This window comes from Coffea arabica, chromosome 3c (genome assembly GCF_036785885.1).
Source record: "Coffea arabica cultivar ET-39 chromosome 3c, Coffea Arabica ET-39 HiFi, whole genome shotgun sequence".
Lineage (NCBI taxonomy): Eukaryota > Viridiplantae > Streptophyta > Magnoliopsida > Gentianales > Rubiaceae > Coffea > Coffea arabica.
In genome coordinates this window covers 4,173,699-4,191,065 of record NC_092314.1, presented here as the reverse complement: position 1 = coordinate 4,191,065, position 17,367 = coordinate 4,173,699, and the positions used below count along the sequence as shown (strand labels likewise).

At 34.6% G+C, this 17,367-nt stretch overlaps 2 protein-coding genes across 3 annotated transcripts; both read right to left on the bottom strand.

Moving 5' to 3' along the window:
• Positions 1-1,178: 1,178 nt before the first annotated feature.
• LOC140037561 (cellulose synthase-like protein G1) lies at positions 1,179-6,277 on the bottom strand. The gene is made up of 8 exons (XM_072081950.1): positions 5,380-6,277; positions 4,319-4,408; positions 3,555-3,683; positions 3,258-3,470; positions 3,012-3,117; positions 2,740-2,921; positions 2,308-2,655; positions 1,179-1,801 (listed from the first exon to the last, which is right to left on the bottom strand). The coding sequence occupies exons 1-8, from the start codon at positions 5,983-5,985 to the stop codon at positions 1,253-1,255; spliced, it is 2,223 nt and encodes a 740-aa protein (XP_071938051.1). The 5' UTR covers positions 5,986-6,277; the 3' UTR covers positions 1,179-1,252.
• A 965-nt stretch (positions 6,278-7,242) lies between these two features.
• Positions 7,243-11,423, bottom strand: LOC140037560 (cellulose synthase-like protein G1). Of its 2 annotated transcripts, XM_072081946.1 has the most exons (8): positions 10,788-11,423; positions 9,844-9,933; positions 9,396-9,524; positions 9,038-9,250; positions 8,832-8,931; positions 8,498-8,676; positions 7,901-8,248; positions 7,243-7,786 (listed from the first exon to the last, which is right to left on the bottom strand). In XM_072081946.1, exons 1-8 carry the CDS (start codon positions 11,373-11,375, stop codon positions 7,313-7,315), a joined length of 2,121 nt encoding a protein of 706 aa, XP_071938047.1. In that variant the 5' UTR covers positions 11,376-11,423; the 3' UTR covers positions 7,243-7,312. The 2 variants fall into 2 exon arrangements, with proteins under 2 accessions (XP_071938047.1, XP_071938050.1); XM_072081949.1 differs by lacking the exon at positions 9,396-9,524.
• Positions 11,424-17,367: the final 5,944 nt, after the last annotated feature.

Sequence of the window (17,367 nt, the reverse complement as noted above, 5' to 3'; positions counted from 1 at the left end):
CAGCTCAAGGACAAGGAGAGGGACAACCAATTGCCATTTTGAAGTAGTTAATGCTGATACGCTACACAACCAAAACGTAGCAAAATGAGCATTTTTGGACCAGAGTTGTCGTACTGTAATTTTTCTTGCACTCCAAGCACTTTTTTTTCAGGTTGACACGCATATGGAATCGAACGTTGCTGTATGCATATTCACGAGAATACAAATTTTGCAGTTCAGTAACACTATTGGATGTTCATTTCAATGCCAGTCCCACATATTTGAGTAAAACCAAGCCAATTGAAGTTATTAAAAAATTAAAGATTATATGACAATTTAAATGAATAAGACACTTGATATAAATATAGAAACGACACACAGAATTACCACTGAAAAGTGACATCGAGAATGTCACGTGCAAATGCTTGTTTGGATGCAAGTTTTAATTATGAGAAGAAATTGCTTGAATTACAAACATATTTTCCGATCACAAAAAATGACAACTCAAGGACAATGAGAGGACCAATTGCCATTTCGATACAATTAATTGTCATTTTGATGTAGTTAATGCTGACACACTTCACAATCACAATACAAGGAAATGAGCATTGTTGGACCAGAGTGGCCATACTGTCATTTTCCTTGCACTCTTTCAGATTGACGCCTAGTTCCTTTTACATGGCCACATGGAATTGAACGTTGCTACACACATCTTCACGAGGATACAAATGTTGGGCTTGTTTGGATACAAGTTTTGCTAACACCAAAAAAAAAAAAAAAAAAAAAAAACTTGCATATATAAAAACATTTTCCAACCATCTTTCTATATTCCAATCACATTTTTATTTCACATACATAATATCATAAAAAAATTCTACAATATTGCACATGTTCTTCTTTGAAATCCAAACCTTTCTAAGAGAATTTTCTGAAGCTACAGATACATAAAACCAAACTGTTATTTCAGCTACCAGAATTCGATTGATTATCTTGGTAGTTGTGAAATAATTTGCCATTTCCCTGGTCTCTATATAGTTTATAACCTCGTTTCAGCTCACTCCTTCTTGATGGCGCATCCTATTAATGTCACCTCTTTAGTTCAATGCCAAGAGGCCATTTCTCATCTATCATTTTAACAAAATAAAAGATCGGAGGAAAAAGTCTCGAGGCATCACAATTTACCATAAAAAATTTTTGAATAAATAAATAGAGGCAATTTCTCAATATATTAGAAACAACTACAGAAGGATTTGTAGCAGATTGTGAAACTTAATTAGTAAATGAGGACAAGGGATCCTAAGGAAAGAATTATTCCTGCTAGCATGGTTGATAACAGAGATGCAAATTTGGGAATCCGACCATAATCCTTCCTGAAGAAGATCCCTTCTATGACAGCGTATTGCACTACTATGATGAAAAATGAGATGAAAGCCTGAATAAATATCTCACCGTAATTTCTAGTGTGGATAATCTTCACAGTTCCAATGAGCAGGGAAACAATATTTAGAATGACCAACGTACACATTGGAATGATAAACATTCCTGGTGCTCGAAAATCGAACATGCCTGATTTGTATAGCTTAGTTCGTCCTTCATCCTCCGCCTTATCTGTCGGCAAGAAACTGGCTTCTCTCATGCCAATTTTCTCCATGATCGCATTCAAACTTCCGTAGAAGTAACATGTGACTGATTTGATCATCCACATTCTCTGCTCATGCATCCACGTCCGGATGGAATGTCCAGCAGAGAGTGCCTCTTGTATGTGCTTCAAATTTGATGAAAGAAACAGATAAACGAATACCATGAAAAATGGATTTGATATCTGGATGAAAACAAAGAAAAGTTGTTAGTATCATGCGATGTAAAATCATATGGATTGCAGTGCCAATGCAGTGATTATCAGTTGAAAGAATTCTGTGCTAACTCTTTGTCATGTAGCAACAAGAGCTGTAAAACGTGATACAATCTAATATTGCCAAATTGTCATCTTACCACCTGAATCGAATAATTGGACTAAATGGTCGAGACACACGCTGTAAAGTAGATAGTTTGGCAAACATGGGATCGGATGCAGCTTTCAACTTTGACAAGATAGTTAGTAGTAAGAGGGATCCAGGGACTATGGGGTTGCAGAGAGCTTTTCATGTTCCAGATCGAACCATCTAAGTTCGATCCCATCTGGACTGTTCATTTAAGACTAAATTTCATTTATTACTATTTTACGCTATTACTATTTTGCAAATATGATGTCTAAAATTGGCAAAGGCGGGCAATGTTTATTATAATTATTTTGGTAAGAGTAGAAAGTCACATGAGTTGAATGCTTACCTCTGGATAGAGTGGAATGCCTTGGACGAGACAGAGCTGGGGAATGATAGATAAACACCAAGATGGTATGAAACCGAAGGGATAATATGCGAGTTGTGCATAACACATGCAGGCGAGTATTGGCATTCTTGATGGACCATAAATAATTGGAGAATACTTTGAGATAGCGACTTCAATCAAACCAGCGGTCCATCGCGTGTTTTGGACCAACATTTCACCCAAATTTGTACTAGCAGTGCCCAAGAATGGAGGCCTTTGTGGATTGTAATAGACAGAATTCCATCCCTTGCAATGCAACAAGAAACCAGTGAAGTAGTCTTCCACCACAGAAAAGTACCTGAAGCCTACCTGCACTTAGGGCCAGAGAATAAAAAGGGCTTCAATATTAGTTTGTAGAAGAAAATTATGCTTGTTTTTAGAAGTGGTCCTTGCCTCTTTCCCCCATTGCGTGTCGTTTTCATAGCTAAGAGAAGCTAAACATTGGGATTCTTGCAGCAATGCACTGGAGCAACGTGCTTCATCCTTGATGATATTGGACTTAATCTTTCGATTAAGGGATTTGATGAACTCGTTAGATGGACCAAAAATTTTTCGAAGCTGACTAACATTAGTATCTGTCATATCAATGAACAAAGTCATCATATTATTCATACTTCATCCCAAACATATGTAACTGGAGTGATTCCAAAAAAAAAAATGCATACCCTCTTGGATGCTGCCAGAAGTTTCACAAAGTGCTTCTCTGGTTATGTAAAAACATGTGCCACAATTTATTGGTCCTGTAATTCCATCCATCCCATACCACTGGTTCTGAATCATCCCATTAATGAGTGGAATCAATTGATTAATGGAGGAGTTAAACCGTAATTTAAAAGAATGGTTTACTAGCACTCTTTTATGCCTTTGGCATGACTAGAATATATAGTAGAATACCGAAAATTTTTACGTACCGTAAAAAATGTTCTGAGCTGACTATCATAGATATCATTGTCGCTGATATTGTGGAAGTTATGTGGGAACTGAACGAATGCTAGCTTAGGAGATATTTCAGAGTCCAGATGAAAACACATAGCTTGCCGGGCTGAGGCTGGATCATTGCAGTACATGTCACAATCCAAAGCTAGTATGTGTGGAGAATTGCTGAGCAATCCAGAGACTCGAAGCTGCGAGTAAAATTAATCAATTGCTTTATCCTTGTAGCTATATTGCATAACGCAGGCAATTAAAGGTAGGGGATGGAAGATTACAAGCACGTTGAGGGCTCCAGCTTTGAAATTATGAGGATGAGAAGGCCTTTTTTCACGAGATACATATACAAGAAGAGGCATTTCTGCTTTGTCTGGTTCCCTTCCATTATCAGCTGGATGCCTGATTACCTATCAAACAATGAGTACAAAAAAATTTTTTGTTTTATTTTGCAATAGAGATCTTATAATTAATGGTGATTATAGCTTCCATCAGTGATTCACTGGAATCAGTATCCTCCCTTGCTTTTGCTTTCTCAAATCATTACACATGGATTAACAAGGTAAAGCAGTATCCTTCTTACTTTTGTGAAGAGGCAAGATTTAGCAGCTAAAGTTGAGAATCTATAATTAAAGAAACTAATTCCGTTTCTTAAATCTTATCCCTCTTTTATTAATAAAAGAAAAGTACTCGCAACCATAAATCAAACTAAGAACGCAGCGTACAATGCACATTAAAGTGGGGTAGAGTGCAGTTTGAAGGCTTAATAGGTGGAAGCATATAGCTATGGATAAATCTTTCCTACACTGATCGTATATATACTGTCAGCGTTAGATGAATCACAACTATACAAAATTTGAATTTGAAATTCAACTTTTACACACATGTCATGAATCAAATGGTGATAGTGTATATACTGTCGGTGTATATAAAATTTACTATGTAGGTCCATTATTTGTGAGATATTTGTGCACTTTCTTCCTAAATTTTTTGGTAGCTTAGACCATGGAGCTTTTCAGAAAAGAGATACATATATATACCCTACCTCAATAATTGAAGGATGACTCTTGCTAATAATGGTAGTTGCGTTTTCTTTAATCTTGTTCACTCGTTCCTTGAAAACGTCATATTCTTCCTGCATCAAAAAATTAATGCACCTCATATTGTGCTCCTTAGCCCATTTTGGCAAGTATTGGAAAAGATTATAAGCATTTCCAGCCACCATACACATTATTGTGTACCCAACCCAAGTCAATCGTCGTGGTACTCAATCATATTTGCCTCGTTTTGGAAAAACTTAAAAGTATCTTCAGCGACCTTTTATCAATTGAGTTTGTTTGGACAAGCCAAATTTGGTTTGCAAAATTTGTTTTCACAAATCCCAATCACCTTTTTATCTTTCCAATCACCTTTTTATCTCACATACATCACATCACAAACAGTGCTACAGTAAATATCTCAAATAAATCATCCAAATAAACTCTTATCCAAACAAACTAATATCTCCATCAAAACTCTTGTACTTTTCCTTTTTTTCCGGAAACGCATTCAATGCAAACTAAAAAATAAAAGTGAATCAAATAAAAGGGAAAGAAACGTTTCTTAGTAGTATCCAAGTACTAAGTCTAAAATTAATGTTTGAAAATCGAAATCTAAATATGTTAAATTACTGAATTATTAAGTACTAAGTTTGATATATTTAAGTGTATATTATATTAAGTGATAAGTTAATAATTTAACACTTAGTTTTAAAAGTAAATTTTATGAGTAAATTTTATATACATTGACAGTGTATACACCATCATCGTTAAATTCATGACATTTGTATAAAAATTAAATTTCAAATTCAAATTTTGCATAATTGTATTCATTCAACGTTGACTGTGTATACAATGTAGGAAAGATTAATTTTAAATAAAATTTAGTGTCATTTAATTAATTTAAACGTTCTATTTTTTTTGTTATTAAATGTATCTGAACATGTTATAATTTTAACCCATTAAAATTATATACTGAGTTGGATGCGAAAAGAAAATGAGACATCTACATTGGCCAAGATATTTCAAAACTCAATGCAACCAGAAAAGGTGGACAAAATTAGGAAACCTTAATTTTCTGCTTTTCAGCTGTGAATTCTTTGCTGCTAACATTTCCATCCCCTGCTACCGAAAAATAAGCTTCTGGGCTGCTAGTTTTGATCCCGTATTTTCTGCAAAACGGAAGCCAAAAACGTGCAAAATTCCAAGCTTCCCTCATGGCACCAAGAGTCACAGGTGACCCTCCATCATCTGAAAGATAAACATGGAGCTTATTTGCTGGATAATCCAGAGCCATTGCTGAGATGACAGTATTCATCACTTGCACGCTGGGCTCTCTAGTTGGATCCGCTGTGCATATAAACACGTCGATGGCCGGAAGCTTATCATCTTCCGGCAATCTTTCCGGGAAGACAGTTCGATAAACCGGCCTCCATAAATACGCTTGATTGAGCAGCCAAATGAAAGACAGCATCAGCTCAGAAGCAAAGACTAAAACATAAAATAGTACAAATGGCATCGATTTATTGCCAGTTTTTGTTATTTCCAGGAGGGTTGAAGTTCTGTAGAATATCAAGGCCAGTAAAGCAATGCTATGAAGGGAAGTGTACAACCGATTTATAACTAAAGAAGATTTCTTGACTTGACAGAGATTAAGAGGAAGAGAGTCCTCCATTGTTGTAGCATTGAAGTCCTCAGCTGTATGTTCTGTGTATCTTGCTATTTCTGGATCTAGCAACAGAGATTCTACAGGATGAACGGTCTTTAGAAAGCCACGTTGAGCAAGAAATATATTTACTATGCAATAAAAAATTTTGAAAAAAAAAATTCAATCCAAATAGACCCCAATCTTGGTCATCCTGGCTTCACGTTGAGCAGTGATTGTTCGACTCATTTGTTTCGCCTCTATGCTACGATGTCCCACGAGCTCGTGCCGTGGACCAACGTTAGGATGGCGGATATGCAAGCGCACGAGGGTGACAATAGACAAAAGTGACAAGGAGCTGTTGCACTCAACCTTGTAACTGGGCTCCTCATGTCGGTGGAGTATGAAATGGTCAAGAAAAAAAGAACCAGGATGAGTAATTGGTATGTATCCGTACAATTTGCAGCTATTTCTTTTGTCACTTCCCAGAAGTATTTACTTCCGACTAAAGTACATGGTAACAATTTTATATTCGCGTGTTTATCTTAGATAATCACCTTGAATTTGATAATAGCCCGAAATTAAAGTGTACTGAATTATTTTTCTTACTATAAATCTCTTAGTATCCGGTGACTGCATTGGTTCCGATTGGGTTTTGAATTAATCAGGAATTGATTACTAACATACTCATATTTTTTTCGGGAGCGACTCTCTCACTATTATTTTCTCCTTTCACAAAATTCAAACTTGAGATCTTGCTTAAGCAGTATCAAAGTCCTAATTGCCACTTGATAAGTTGATAAATTGGATAACGTATTAAAGGCAAGAAACTCGATAAGTTGGAAGGAGGGCAAATTAATTCACAAAGTGGTAATAGAATGCAAGATGATAATTAGGCATCTTTAGGAAGACCAATTACAATTGACCCCTAGTGTAAAATGTGCCACGTAATCAATAGTCAAAGACTCATGCTATGTAGTACTTCCTCCATTCCAATTATTTAGTCATGTTTGAGAAATTCAATTTTTTAAAAATAATGATTTGATTGTGATATTTGTACTTCTCTTTTCAATTTTATCTCCACAAATTTAAAATTTAAATTTGAATGGTAATATGCATATAATTAGAAAGAAATATTATATTAGAAAGAGAGACTAAAATGTATTTTGATTTTTCTAACATGACAAATGTTTTGGAACATCCTAAAATAAAAAGTATGATATTTTCAATGGGACGGAGGAAGTAATAAGCAACTGGTTTCTCTTACTTACTATTTTGTAAATTCACTTAATAGAAGACATTAAGCCGACATCTCTTATTTATTCCACAGGGTGAGTATGGTAACTATCACATGAAGTTAAAAATTTTTCTGCTTCTTTCTCCCTTTCTTGGGAACAAGTCCTTCAAGAATGGGATAACTAAGAGCTAGAATATGGGACGAGAGAAGTAATTGCCCGAACATCTCTCCATAATTTCCCCGCGAAATCATCCCTTTCACTCCAAAGATGAAGCAGACCACATTCAAGATGACTAATAACGTCAGAGGAATCATGAAAAGTGTAGCGCCCTGGAAATCAAATTTGCCCTTCTCAAGCTTTTCTTGGTCGACGGCTTTGTTGGTCAACCTAAAACTGGCCTTTGCTACTCCTATTTGTTTTAGCAATACATCCATGCACCCAAAGAAGCAAGCTGTAACTGACTTGATCATAAAAATTCTTTGTTCGTTCCACCATGTTAAAATTGAGCCTCCAGTAGAAAGGACCTCGTATAAATGCTGAAGAAGAGAAGATGTATATACCACCGCGAAAGGTGCAAACCAATTGTTGGAGACCTGCGAATATATATATATATATATATATATATATATATATATATATATATTTCGTGAGAATGTGTCTACGGATGGAAACAAATATCATATCGAACCGAAAAGTTTGATGTATACCTTGGGGAACAAAGAAACTCCCTTTAGGAAATACAGCTGAGGAACGATGCCATACAAGATGCAGGGAATGGAGAAGAAGTGTGAAAATGTGAAGTAGGCATAGCACATGCTTTGGAGGATGGACATATTGGAGATGCCGTATGCTAAAGGGCTGTATTTTGATAATCCCACTTGAACCAATCCAGAAGCCCATTTCATGAGCTGAACCATGGCATCCTTCATGTCGATGGTGGTGCAGCCAAGAAATCCTGGCCTTTTTGGGTAAAGATAAACAGATTTCCATCCTTTGTTATGCAAAAGGTAACCTGTAAAAGTACTCTCCAACAAACATTCGTACGAGTAGCCAATCTGTTAAACAATAACGCAAATTAATACATGATTCTAAACGCTGCATAAGTAAATAAAAGAACTTGATCAATGTGTGTTGTGTGTGTGTGTATATATATATATATATATATATATATATATATATTAAACTCATTAAAATGTTTATCATCTTTTTATTACTTGTACTAGTCTAGACATTGACTTATTCTGGTAGATGAGACCTTCCTAATTATGTGATTATGGAAAAATTAAGTGGTGAAAGTTACATACTTCTTTTCCCCATTTCGTGTTTGCTTCAAATGTACAAGTGGCAAGGGATTTTGCCTCTTCCACAGTCGCATCGGATATGATTTCTTCCCTCCTGGACTGCCTTCCGTTCAAACTCTTGAGTGAAGCATTGAAAACGTTGGAGGAACCAAATTTTCGCTCCGGCTCAACAGGCATCTCATCTGCCATTTTGAAAAAGTAATTTGTAGGTAGAATTATTTGCAGAAGAATTAAAGAAGCATATATATATATATATATATATATATGTGTGTGTGTGTGTGTGTGTGTAGATATATATGTGTATATATATATCATATGTATAGGGTTATGTGGGTACCCTCATGATTTGGACGACAATACAAGGCCTTTTTCTTCAAGTAGTAGCCTGTGCCGGCACATACTGATCCTCTTATTCCATCCATACCTTGATACTTAGTCTGAAAGTATAGGAGACTTCACATATTATAATCGCGACCATAATATAGTCTTGGAAAAAAAAGACAAATAAGAGTACAAATGATTAGTTGAAGATTGTGTATATACCTTGTAAGCAGATCTCGCTTGACCATCATAAATATCATTCTTGCTGACATTGTAGAAAATTTGAGGGAATTGTACATAAGATAGAGAACTAGAAATCTCATGATCAAGATGGAAACACATTGCTTGTTTGGCCGAGAGGGGATCATTGCAATACATGTCGCAATCCAACACTAGAAGGTAAGGCGCATTGCTCATTATTCCAGAAACACGAAGCTGCAATATCATATTAAACTTTTGGTGTCAGAAAAAAAAAATTTCTTATTTATTTCGTTATAATGTTTTAAAATAAAAAGGACAAATATTATGTGTGTGTGTGTGTGTTGTTTTAAGGAAAAAGATGGATTGTAAATGAATGTACAAGAGCATTGAGAGCTCCAGCTTTGAAACGATGAGGACGTGTTGGCCTTTTCTCCCGAGACAAATAAACAAGAAGTGGCATCTTACTTTCCTTGTCCAAAGTCCCATCGTCTATGTTATTATGGATCACCTGCATATGTGATTTCTCTTAGTTTCTTTTCTTTTTTTTTTTAATCTACTCTTTTTCTTGATAATTAAATTGACTTTTTATTTGATAATATCAGTAAAATGCTGGATTTCAAATAAGTTAAAACATTAGAGCATTAACGATTAACCTATTATATAAGCCAAAAAAAAAAAAAACAAAGAGAAGTATTGGTACCGTATATACCTATCAACAAGAATACATGCATTTCATCAAATCTATATAGCTTTGTTCATTAGTTGACAGTGACTCGGGTTTTAGGTTTTAGCATTTTGTCATATACATATGTTGTTATGTTACGTACCTCAACATGGGGAGGCCGGTCGGGCCTAGCTGAGTATTCTTCAATCGCACCTAATTTTTCGACATTTTTCTTGAATAAATCATATGCTGCCTGCAAAGAAAAACAAAACTTGAACATCAGCCGACTCCGTAAATTCCCATCAACATTCTATAATAACCAAAATTTGAGTTACAACTTGTGTATACAGTTTGCATTTCACTTCCCTCAAGAAATTAATCTACGGACCAAAACCATTAATTGATGTTTACACATAAAATGGATTAGATTTCTCTAACTAGAGGTTGCCCAGAGAAGACAAACAGCATTAGGGGAAAAAAATAGTTTTCCCCACATTTAATCCATCCCTTTTTTTTGGGGGGGGGGGGGGACATGTTTCAAACTTCCCCATGCTTGATTAATTTGGATGAGAGAATCAATCATTAAATTATTTGAATTTGATAAATGAGGTGGATGGTTGTAAAGCATACTATTCAATCGTTACAATTAATACGTAGTATAAAGAGAATCAGGCAAAAAGAAGATGATGCATGCTTTGTTTCAGAAACTTAAAACAACCAATTAAAGGCAGCCCGCATAAAACATTGAAGCACCAAAGAGCGGAAAGGAGGGAGCAGGAAACCATTCTTCACGCAATTTTTTCTAAGTTGAATAAAGAAATCAAATGATAATTTATTAGAAATTTTTTATAGGTCACAAAAAAAGTCATACCACCAGAAATAATAGAAGTAGGCACTCCAAAATAAATGTGACGAGTAATACCTTAATCACTCCATCTTTTCTCTTACTTTAAGAGAAGGATGGAATACCCAAAACTTTTTTGGGAGAGTCATTATTTTTTTTGCTTGTTTTAAAAAATTTTTACATTTATAACATTTTTAGGAACAAAACATTTTTAGATCCATTGATTGATATGTCTAAATGCAAAAACTTGAAGATTTTGGTACCTTAATTTTTTCTTCCTCTTCCTTCAACTCTTCGCTCCAATCTAAGTGTGCACCATCCCTTAACGATGAGAAATAGGCTTCGGGACTTCTGGTCTTGATACCATATTTTCTACAAAATGGAAGCCAAGACCTAGCAAAAGAACATGCCTCCTTCATAGCATACAATGTCAAGGCTGCACCGCCATCATCTGACAAATACACGGCCAGCTTTTCCGGTGGATAGTCTAATGCCATGGCGGACAACACCGTATTCATCACCTCCATCACTGGCTCCTTTGCAGGATCAGCCGTGCATATGAACACGTCCAATCCAGGCAACATCTTATCCTTTGGAAGATTCTCTAGGTTTACAGTTCGCGCCACTGGACGCCACCTGAAAGCTTGCGTTAGAACCCAAATGAAGGTGAAAAGGAGCTCGGCTGATGTCATTAAACCCCATGAAAAAATGGGTACATCACCATGGAATAGATGAGAAATTCTGTAGTAAAGAAGGGATAGTATGGCCGCGAAATGGAAGGACATGTGAAGTTTATTAATTGCTGCACGAGGCTGTTGAACGGTGCATGTATGGAGGGACTCCATGGCCATGGCCGGTTACTCCTGATTTCTCTGTCCTTGTTATTTTTGAGTTTCAGAGTCCTAGCTAGCTCTCTTGTTTATATAGATGGAACCAAGATGTAAAAACTACAATACTAAAGAACTAACTTTTTTTGTCTCAGCATAAAGACATGGAAATGTTCCAGTATTTGTTTTTCAACTCGTAGTAATTAATGATGGTTTTGGACAGGTAGGGTTAGCCTTACGCGCGATTGATATGATTATAATACTTTTTACATATTCCTTTTTCATAAAAAATGTTACACTTTTTTTTTTTTTTTTAGTTGTTCCAAATTTTTTGTCATGTTTCATTTTTTTTTATCTACTTTGAGTTTTGAAATCTCCTTTGTATCCTTCTTTTATGATGTCATTAAGAATATGCAACTTCATCCCTAAAATGTTGAGTGGTCCTACAATCATTTCAACCAATAAACTTGGCACATTGTTAAAGGGCATATATGGAATAAAAGCTTTTGCTTTTGAGTGGAGTCTAATGTGCATGAAAAATACAAACCCCAACGTACGACAAAAATTATGCTATGGAGGCAGTAATTTGATGTACACGTATAAATTTTGTTGTACTTTGTGACATACAATAAAAGTTATGTAAATGTATATCAAATTATAAAATATAATAAAATTATTTAAGTGTACATAAAAAATCATGAATAGAAATACAACAATCGCACCCAAGTTTAATTATAACCGCCCCATTCCCATTAATGATTATGCCCTAAATCACTTTCGATTTAACTATTACGGTACTTTCACGGACTATTTGTTTGTAATCTGATGTCTTGAAAACCAGTTAAATTAACGAGAGGATAACGCAGTTGGCATAAACTAAGTTGATTAAGATTTTATTTAATGGAACTTATGTGTTTGATTACTACGTTATTTGGAGATCACTAGATTGATGTTTAACGTTGTCCCCTTAATTTTCCTTGGTTTTATCTAAAGCCCAAATTCCGGTCCTTTCTATTTCTTTTAAGTATTCTCCTGTTCGAAAATTTAATGCGTTGGCTTGATTCAGTAGTATTTGAGTTAAGAGACGCGTAAGTCTCAGATGGGATCCTCTGTCTAATATTTTTTGTCTCCCGTCTGTCCAATATTTTCTGTCCATTTTTCTGTTCAATGTAAAACTATGTAGTTTCACTTACTATATCTGCTGATGTGGCACATAAAAAAAAGGTTGCTTGGCTGCCTTATGCTTCTTCTTCTTTCTTCTTTTTTGGGTTTTCTTTGTTTACACAACTTTGTTACAATTCCTGAAACCCTATTGCTACCGTTACAATTCCCAAAACCTGTTGCCACCGTTTTCTGCCTAGAAGACAAAGGAAGTTCTTCAACAAAACAAAATTTTTTTTTATTCTGATGTAAGACAGTCAAACAACCTTTTTTTTATGTGCCACATTAGCAGATATAGTAAGTGGAACTATGCAGTTTTGCATTGAACAGAAAAGTGGACAGAAAATATTGGACAAAGGATCTCAGATGAGAAATTCTATTGGAAGAAGTGAATGAGAAATGAGGATGATAGTTGGGAATATTTTGCAGCTCTATCCTTTCTTGCTTTTTAAAGCAATTAAATGGAAGAAATAGTCAATATTCAAGGAAAAGTACGGTAGGACAAAGGCCTATAAAGGTAAATAAATTAAAGCTTAACACAGACAGTGGCTTGAGAAATTAATAGGTTGTTTGGGATACATTTTCTAGAAGAGATTTTAGGAAAATAATAATATAAAACTTTTTGGAGTGTGATATATGTAAACGAAGAAGTTGATTAGAGGTGTTAAGTATGCATTTCCAAAATACATAAAAAGAATTTTTCAAAAAATAGCAATCCAAACTACCTATGAATCAGATTTGAGCCTATTATTGTAAAATTAATTGAAACATATCATTTTTTTTCCAGCAACAATAACAGTTGTATAATCTATTCTATCTTAATTTACAGGGAGGGAGAGCCTAAGGAAACTTGTGTATCAGGGGCTAGTAGGCATATAGACTTGACTAGACCAAAGGGGTGCTATGACACCTCCCTTGAATTTTTTTTGCTACAGGTAGGGTTTGAACTCCCTACCTACAGCCTTGGTGGCCACTAAGCTAGCTCAGTGGTTATTGAAACATATCATTTCAGAGTAGCAATTTTCGTATTCATCTTGAATACCATAACTATAACCTCCGTCAATTATCTATTTCCTATTTTATCAAAATTGAAATTTTCAACAATTTCATCTATTATTCGTTATCTCATAAATAGAGTAGCCTAATTATTTATGAATGTCCTGTGGATTTCTGAATTCACACTATATCTAAATACTAATAAAGTTGATTCAAATTCAATAGAATTAAGTCTCTTAATGTTACTATAGGTTAGGCTGAAACAAAATAGCTTAGTATTGCTGTCTGGAGGAGTGTGTATAAGGCTTGTGGACTGGAATTTACTAGCAAGCTTCTAGTTACTAGTATTTACTAAAGTTTCATTTTAAGAATTAATGCGGGTATTGTCTTCTATTTTAGGACTAAGTAAGTAACAAATTAGCATTATATAATCTGGAAAACCTGTAAAAAAAATATTTGGTGATAATATTTGTAGTCATTTTGAGGAGGACAACATAAGCATTATAGATCTTGCAAGATGAAACCGTAATACCATTATCCCCTTTTGGAAATATTGATAATTTTTTTGGTCCCATATACACCTTTTGGAAATATATTCATCTCGATAATCTTGAAGCATACACCCCCTTTTTTTTTCCTCATTTTTTTCTGGAAGCTGCCTATTAATTTGCGAGAGCCCTTTTTCTTCCCCTCATCAGAATCCAACAATACAAAGGTGTTCAAAAAACCACAAATGAAAGAAACAAAAGCTATAAACAAAATCTCCGTATTAGCTGCAATTGAACCATTAAGGACAAACTTCACTTCCTACCTCCAAACTCATACTACTTTTTCACTTTGTACTCTAAATTTTAAATTTGAACACTTTGTACTCTAAATTCTTAATTTTGGATATTTTGCATCCTAAGCTTTTAAATTTGTCTCATTTAACTCCAATCAATGACAACTTTGTCAAAATTAACAAAGATAAAGGGGGGTACAAAATAATGAAAATGCATCGCTTTGTTTTAGTTGTGATCCCTTAGCTCCTTTAGACCACTTTCAGTACATTGTCATGATTTGTATGATCTCAATTATTAACAATGTTTGCAAAATTAATGAGATTAAAGACAGTACAAATTAATGATATTGGTTCCTTTTGACAACTTTTAGTAAATTATCATTGATTTGTAGACATCTATGCCGATAATTTTGCTAACGTTGTTATTGATTGAATTTAAATGCGACAAACTTGAGAGTTTAAGATGTAAAGTATTCAAATTTGAAAATTTATGAAAGTGTTCAAACTTAAAGTTTATGATGCAAAGTAAAAATATGATACAAGTTTGGAGGTGTAGAGTGGAGTTAGTCCAATCTTTAAAGCATTTGAGTTTTGGGTCAAGAAAATACTCAAGTACACTTAGTTAAATCACTATATTATTTTTGGGTAATTTTTATGCCATGCATGTTTCCCAGCCAATCAAAACTTTTGACTTGATTGAGTAACTTCTGTTAGGCATCCATCTTATTTTCGACAAGACGCATGTACTTAATAAATGAATTTAGAAAAGTTTGAGAGGCAGAAATGAAGCTTTGGAAAATGTTCTAGGACCAAAACCAACTCAATACAAGTTCTCCAGTTACGTTAGCACATTGCCATAATGTACCCAAAAATTATAATGTGTAACATAAACGAACAAGAGATTCATTCTTCCAGAAGGGCAACAACTCAATTGAGAATCTTCATTATTAAATTGACCACCTTAACTAGAGAAAGTAGAATTTATCCTTCAAATGAAATCAATTGGAATATTTTTAAAACTTAATGGCATGTACTGATGAGTACTTAGGTTGTGGATTGATTAGTCAAATATCTCTAGAAGGCCATCACCTTCTGTTTACACCTAAAATTTGCATTAAAACCATTATTACCAATTATCTTATAGTAGCAGATGCGGTAAACCAGCTGCTCACCTAAAGGTTCGTAGTCTTCTAGAAAGGCTGTACTTTGTTAAGAGTAACGTCAAGAACATCTCCTGCCAAATGGACTTTCATAATTTTATACGACTTACATCCACTAATTTTATTTTGGAGTTCTTAATGCAACCATTTTGCAGACGACTAATGGTAGAAGATGCTTTTCAAGTCCATAGTGACCAATACTACATTCCATATGTAGGATGCATTACTTAAAAGTGCTTCTTATGTTGAACAATCAAAGTTGAATCCAACACGGCCAAATAAAATTGAAGTGGAAGTTGATTCGTGCCTCATCTCTCATGTTCACACTAGATTTTTATGATTCTTGGCTGACTACGTTCATTTTTTTGTTAAGTAGGGAAAATACAAAAACAAAACCCCAAAAAACTTCATTCTAGATGAACTTCTCCATTACCTAGCTTAAGGGCCATGAATTATAGCTAGGTCTGCCCTCGTCTGGTTACTCTATCTGATTTTAGATTTTGATTTTACATAATCAATCGGTTTCTTGTGATGTTTTTATCTACTTCTGCATCTCAATTTTAGATTTTTGTTCATAGCCAATAATCCAATATATACCCAAAAGTAATTTACAATCAGCTCTTTAAAATTGAGATTTTTGTTCATAGCCAATAATCCAATATATACCCAAAAGTAATTTACAATCAGCTCTTTAAAAAAATAGGGTAAAAAACAAAAAAACCCCATGTGGTAAGCCTAATATACAAAGAAGCCCCTTATGGTTTCAAAATATACAACACGATACCTCATGCTTTGAACTAAATTGTAAAGGTGACGGAATTCGTTAAATTTAACGGAAATTACTTATTGGAACCTAAAAAAAAAAAATTTTATACCTAATTTTTATCAAATATACCTATTCTACCCCTTAACCCTCAATTCTCTCTATTTAGAGAATAAAACAAATGATTTTTTTGAGTTGTCTTTTGTTTTATTATATCAGGGCATTTTGGTCATTTTGTTCATTTTCGTTAAATTTAACGGATTCCATCACCTTTACAATTTAGTTCAAAGCATGAGGGGTCGTGTTGTATATTTTAAAATCATGGGAGACTTTTCTGTATATTTCGTTTATCACAGGGTTTTTTTTAATTTTTTACCCAAAAAAATATACAGCAAACAAGCCGTATTTAGTCCAGGCTCCTGTAGAGGCTTTCTTTTTCGATGTCCTTAGTTTAGTTCATCGAGTATTCACCTCAGTAATTCAGTCCTTTATTCTCACTCTAAAGAAATGTAAGCCTTCTGGATAAACTAATATCCAGGTCTGTCAAAAACTCTAAAATAACCAAGTTATCTCAAAATATAGAACACCACAAACAATTGCATGTTGGTATATTATCTAGATCAAATCCGTTCAAGAATATAACTCTTGCCTGCTTTTTCTCTATGCCAATACTTGTGGTATATTATCATAACCTGTGGTTTTGTAGGTAAGCATCTTGGGTACTTATCAGTTGCCAATTGATTCAATTTTTCAACTTCCCAACACATAAAATATGCTATAAAACTATGTGTCTGTTAATTGTCCATTTGCCAAACTCCACAAGTTTCAGGTACAAATGTACACAAAGAAGCATCAATATGTATCTACACATACAACCTTGTTTTCTCCATCGTCTCGTCTCGTCTCTAAGTTTCCACTTGATCAACGCACCTAGAATCACCAATTCTTGGACCTTTTTTACCCCCTCCATATGGGATAGGTACTGCCCCTTTGATACGTAACATCAAACTAGGAGGTTTTGGATGTACTTTTGTATAACATTGGTCCTAAACATATATGGGATTGGTGCCAAAGATGCTTGCTTCTAGGAGTATTAGTTTGACAGCGCTTGAGTTCGTTTTTAAGTGTTAGAATCAGATTACTCACTTGACTATT

Excerpts from the sequence above, each read along its gene's own strand:
- LOC140037561 (XM_072081950.1), bottom strand. The coding sequence starts at position 5,985 with ATGGAGGACTCTCTTCCTCTTAATCTCTGTCAAGTCAAGAAATCTTCT. Across the intron at positions 3,471-3,554 it reads CTGGAGCCCTCAACGTGCTT|CTTCGAGTCTCTGGATTGCT; the intron begins GTAATCTTCCAT and ends TTTTACTCGCAG. Across the intron at positions 1,802-2,307 it reads GCATTCCACTCTATCCAGAG|ATATCAAATCCATTTTTCAT; the intron begins GTAAGCATTCAA and ends GTTTTCATCCAG.
- LOC140037560 (XM_072081946.1), bottom strand. The coding sequence starts at position 11,375 with ATGGCCATGGAGTCCCTCCATACATGCACCGTTCAACAGCCTCGTGCA. Across the intron at positions 8,932-9,037 it reads AAGCGAGATCTGCTTACAAG|ACTAAGTATCAAGGTATGGA; the intron begins GTATATACACAA and ends CTATACTTTCAG. Across the intron at positions 7,787-7,900 it reads GAGTTTCTTTGTTCCCCAAG|GTCTCCAACAATTGGTTTGC; the intron begins GTATACATCAAA and ends ATATATTCGCAG.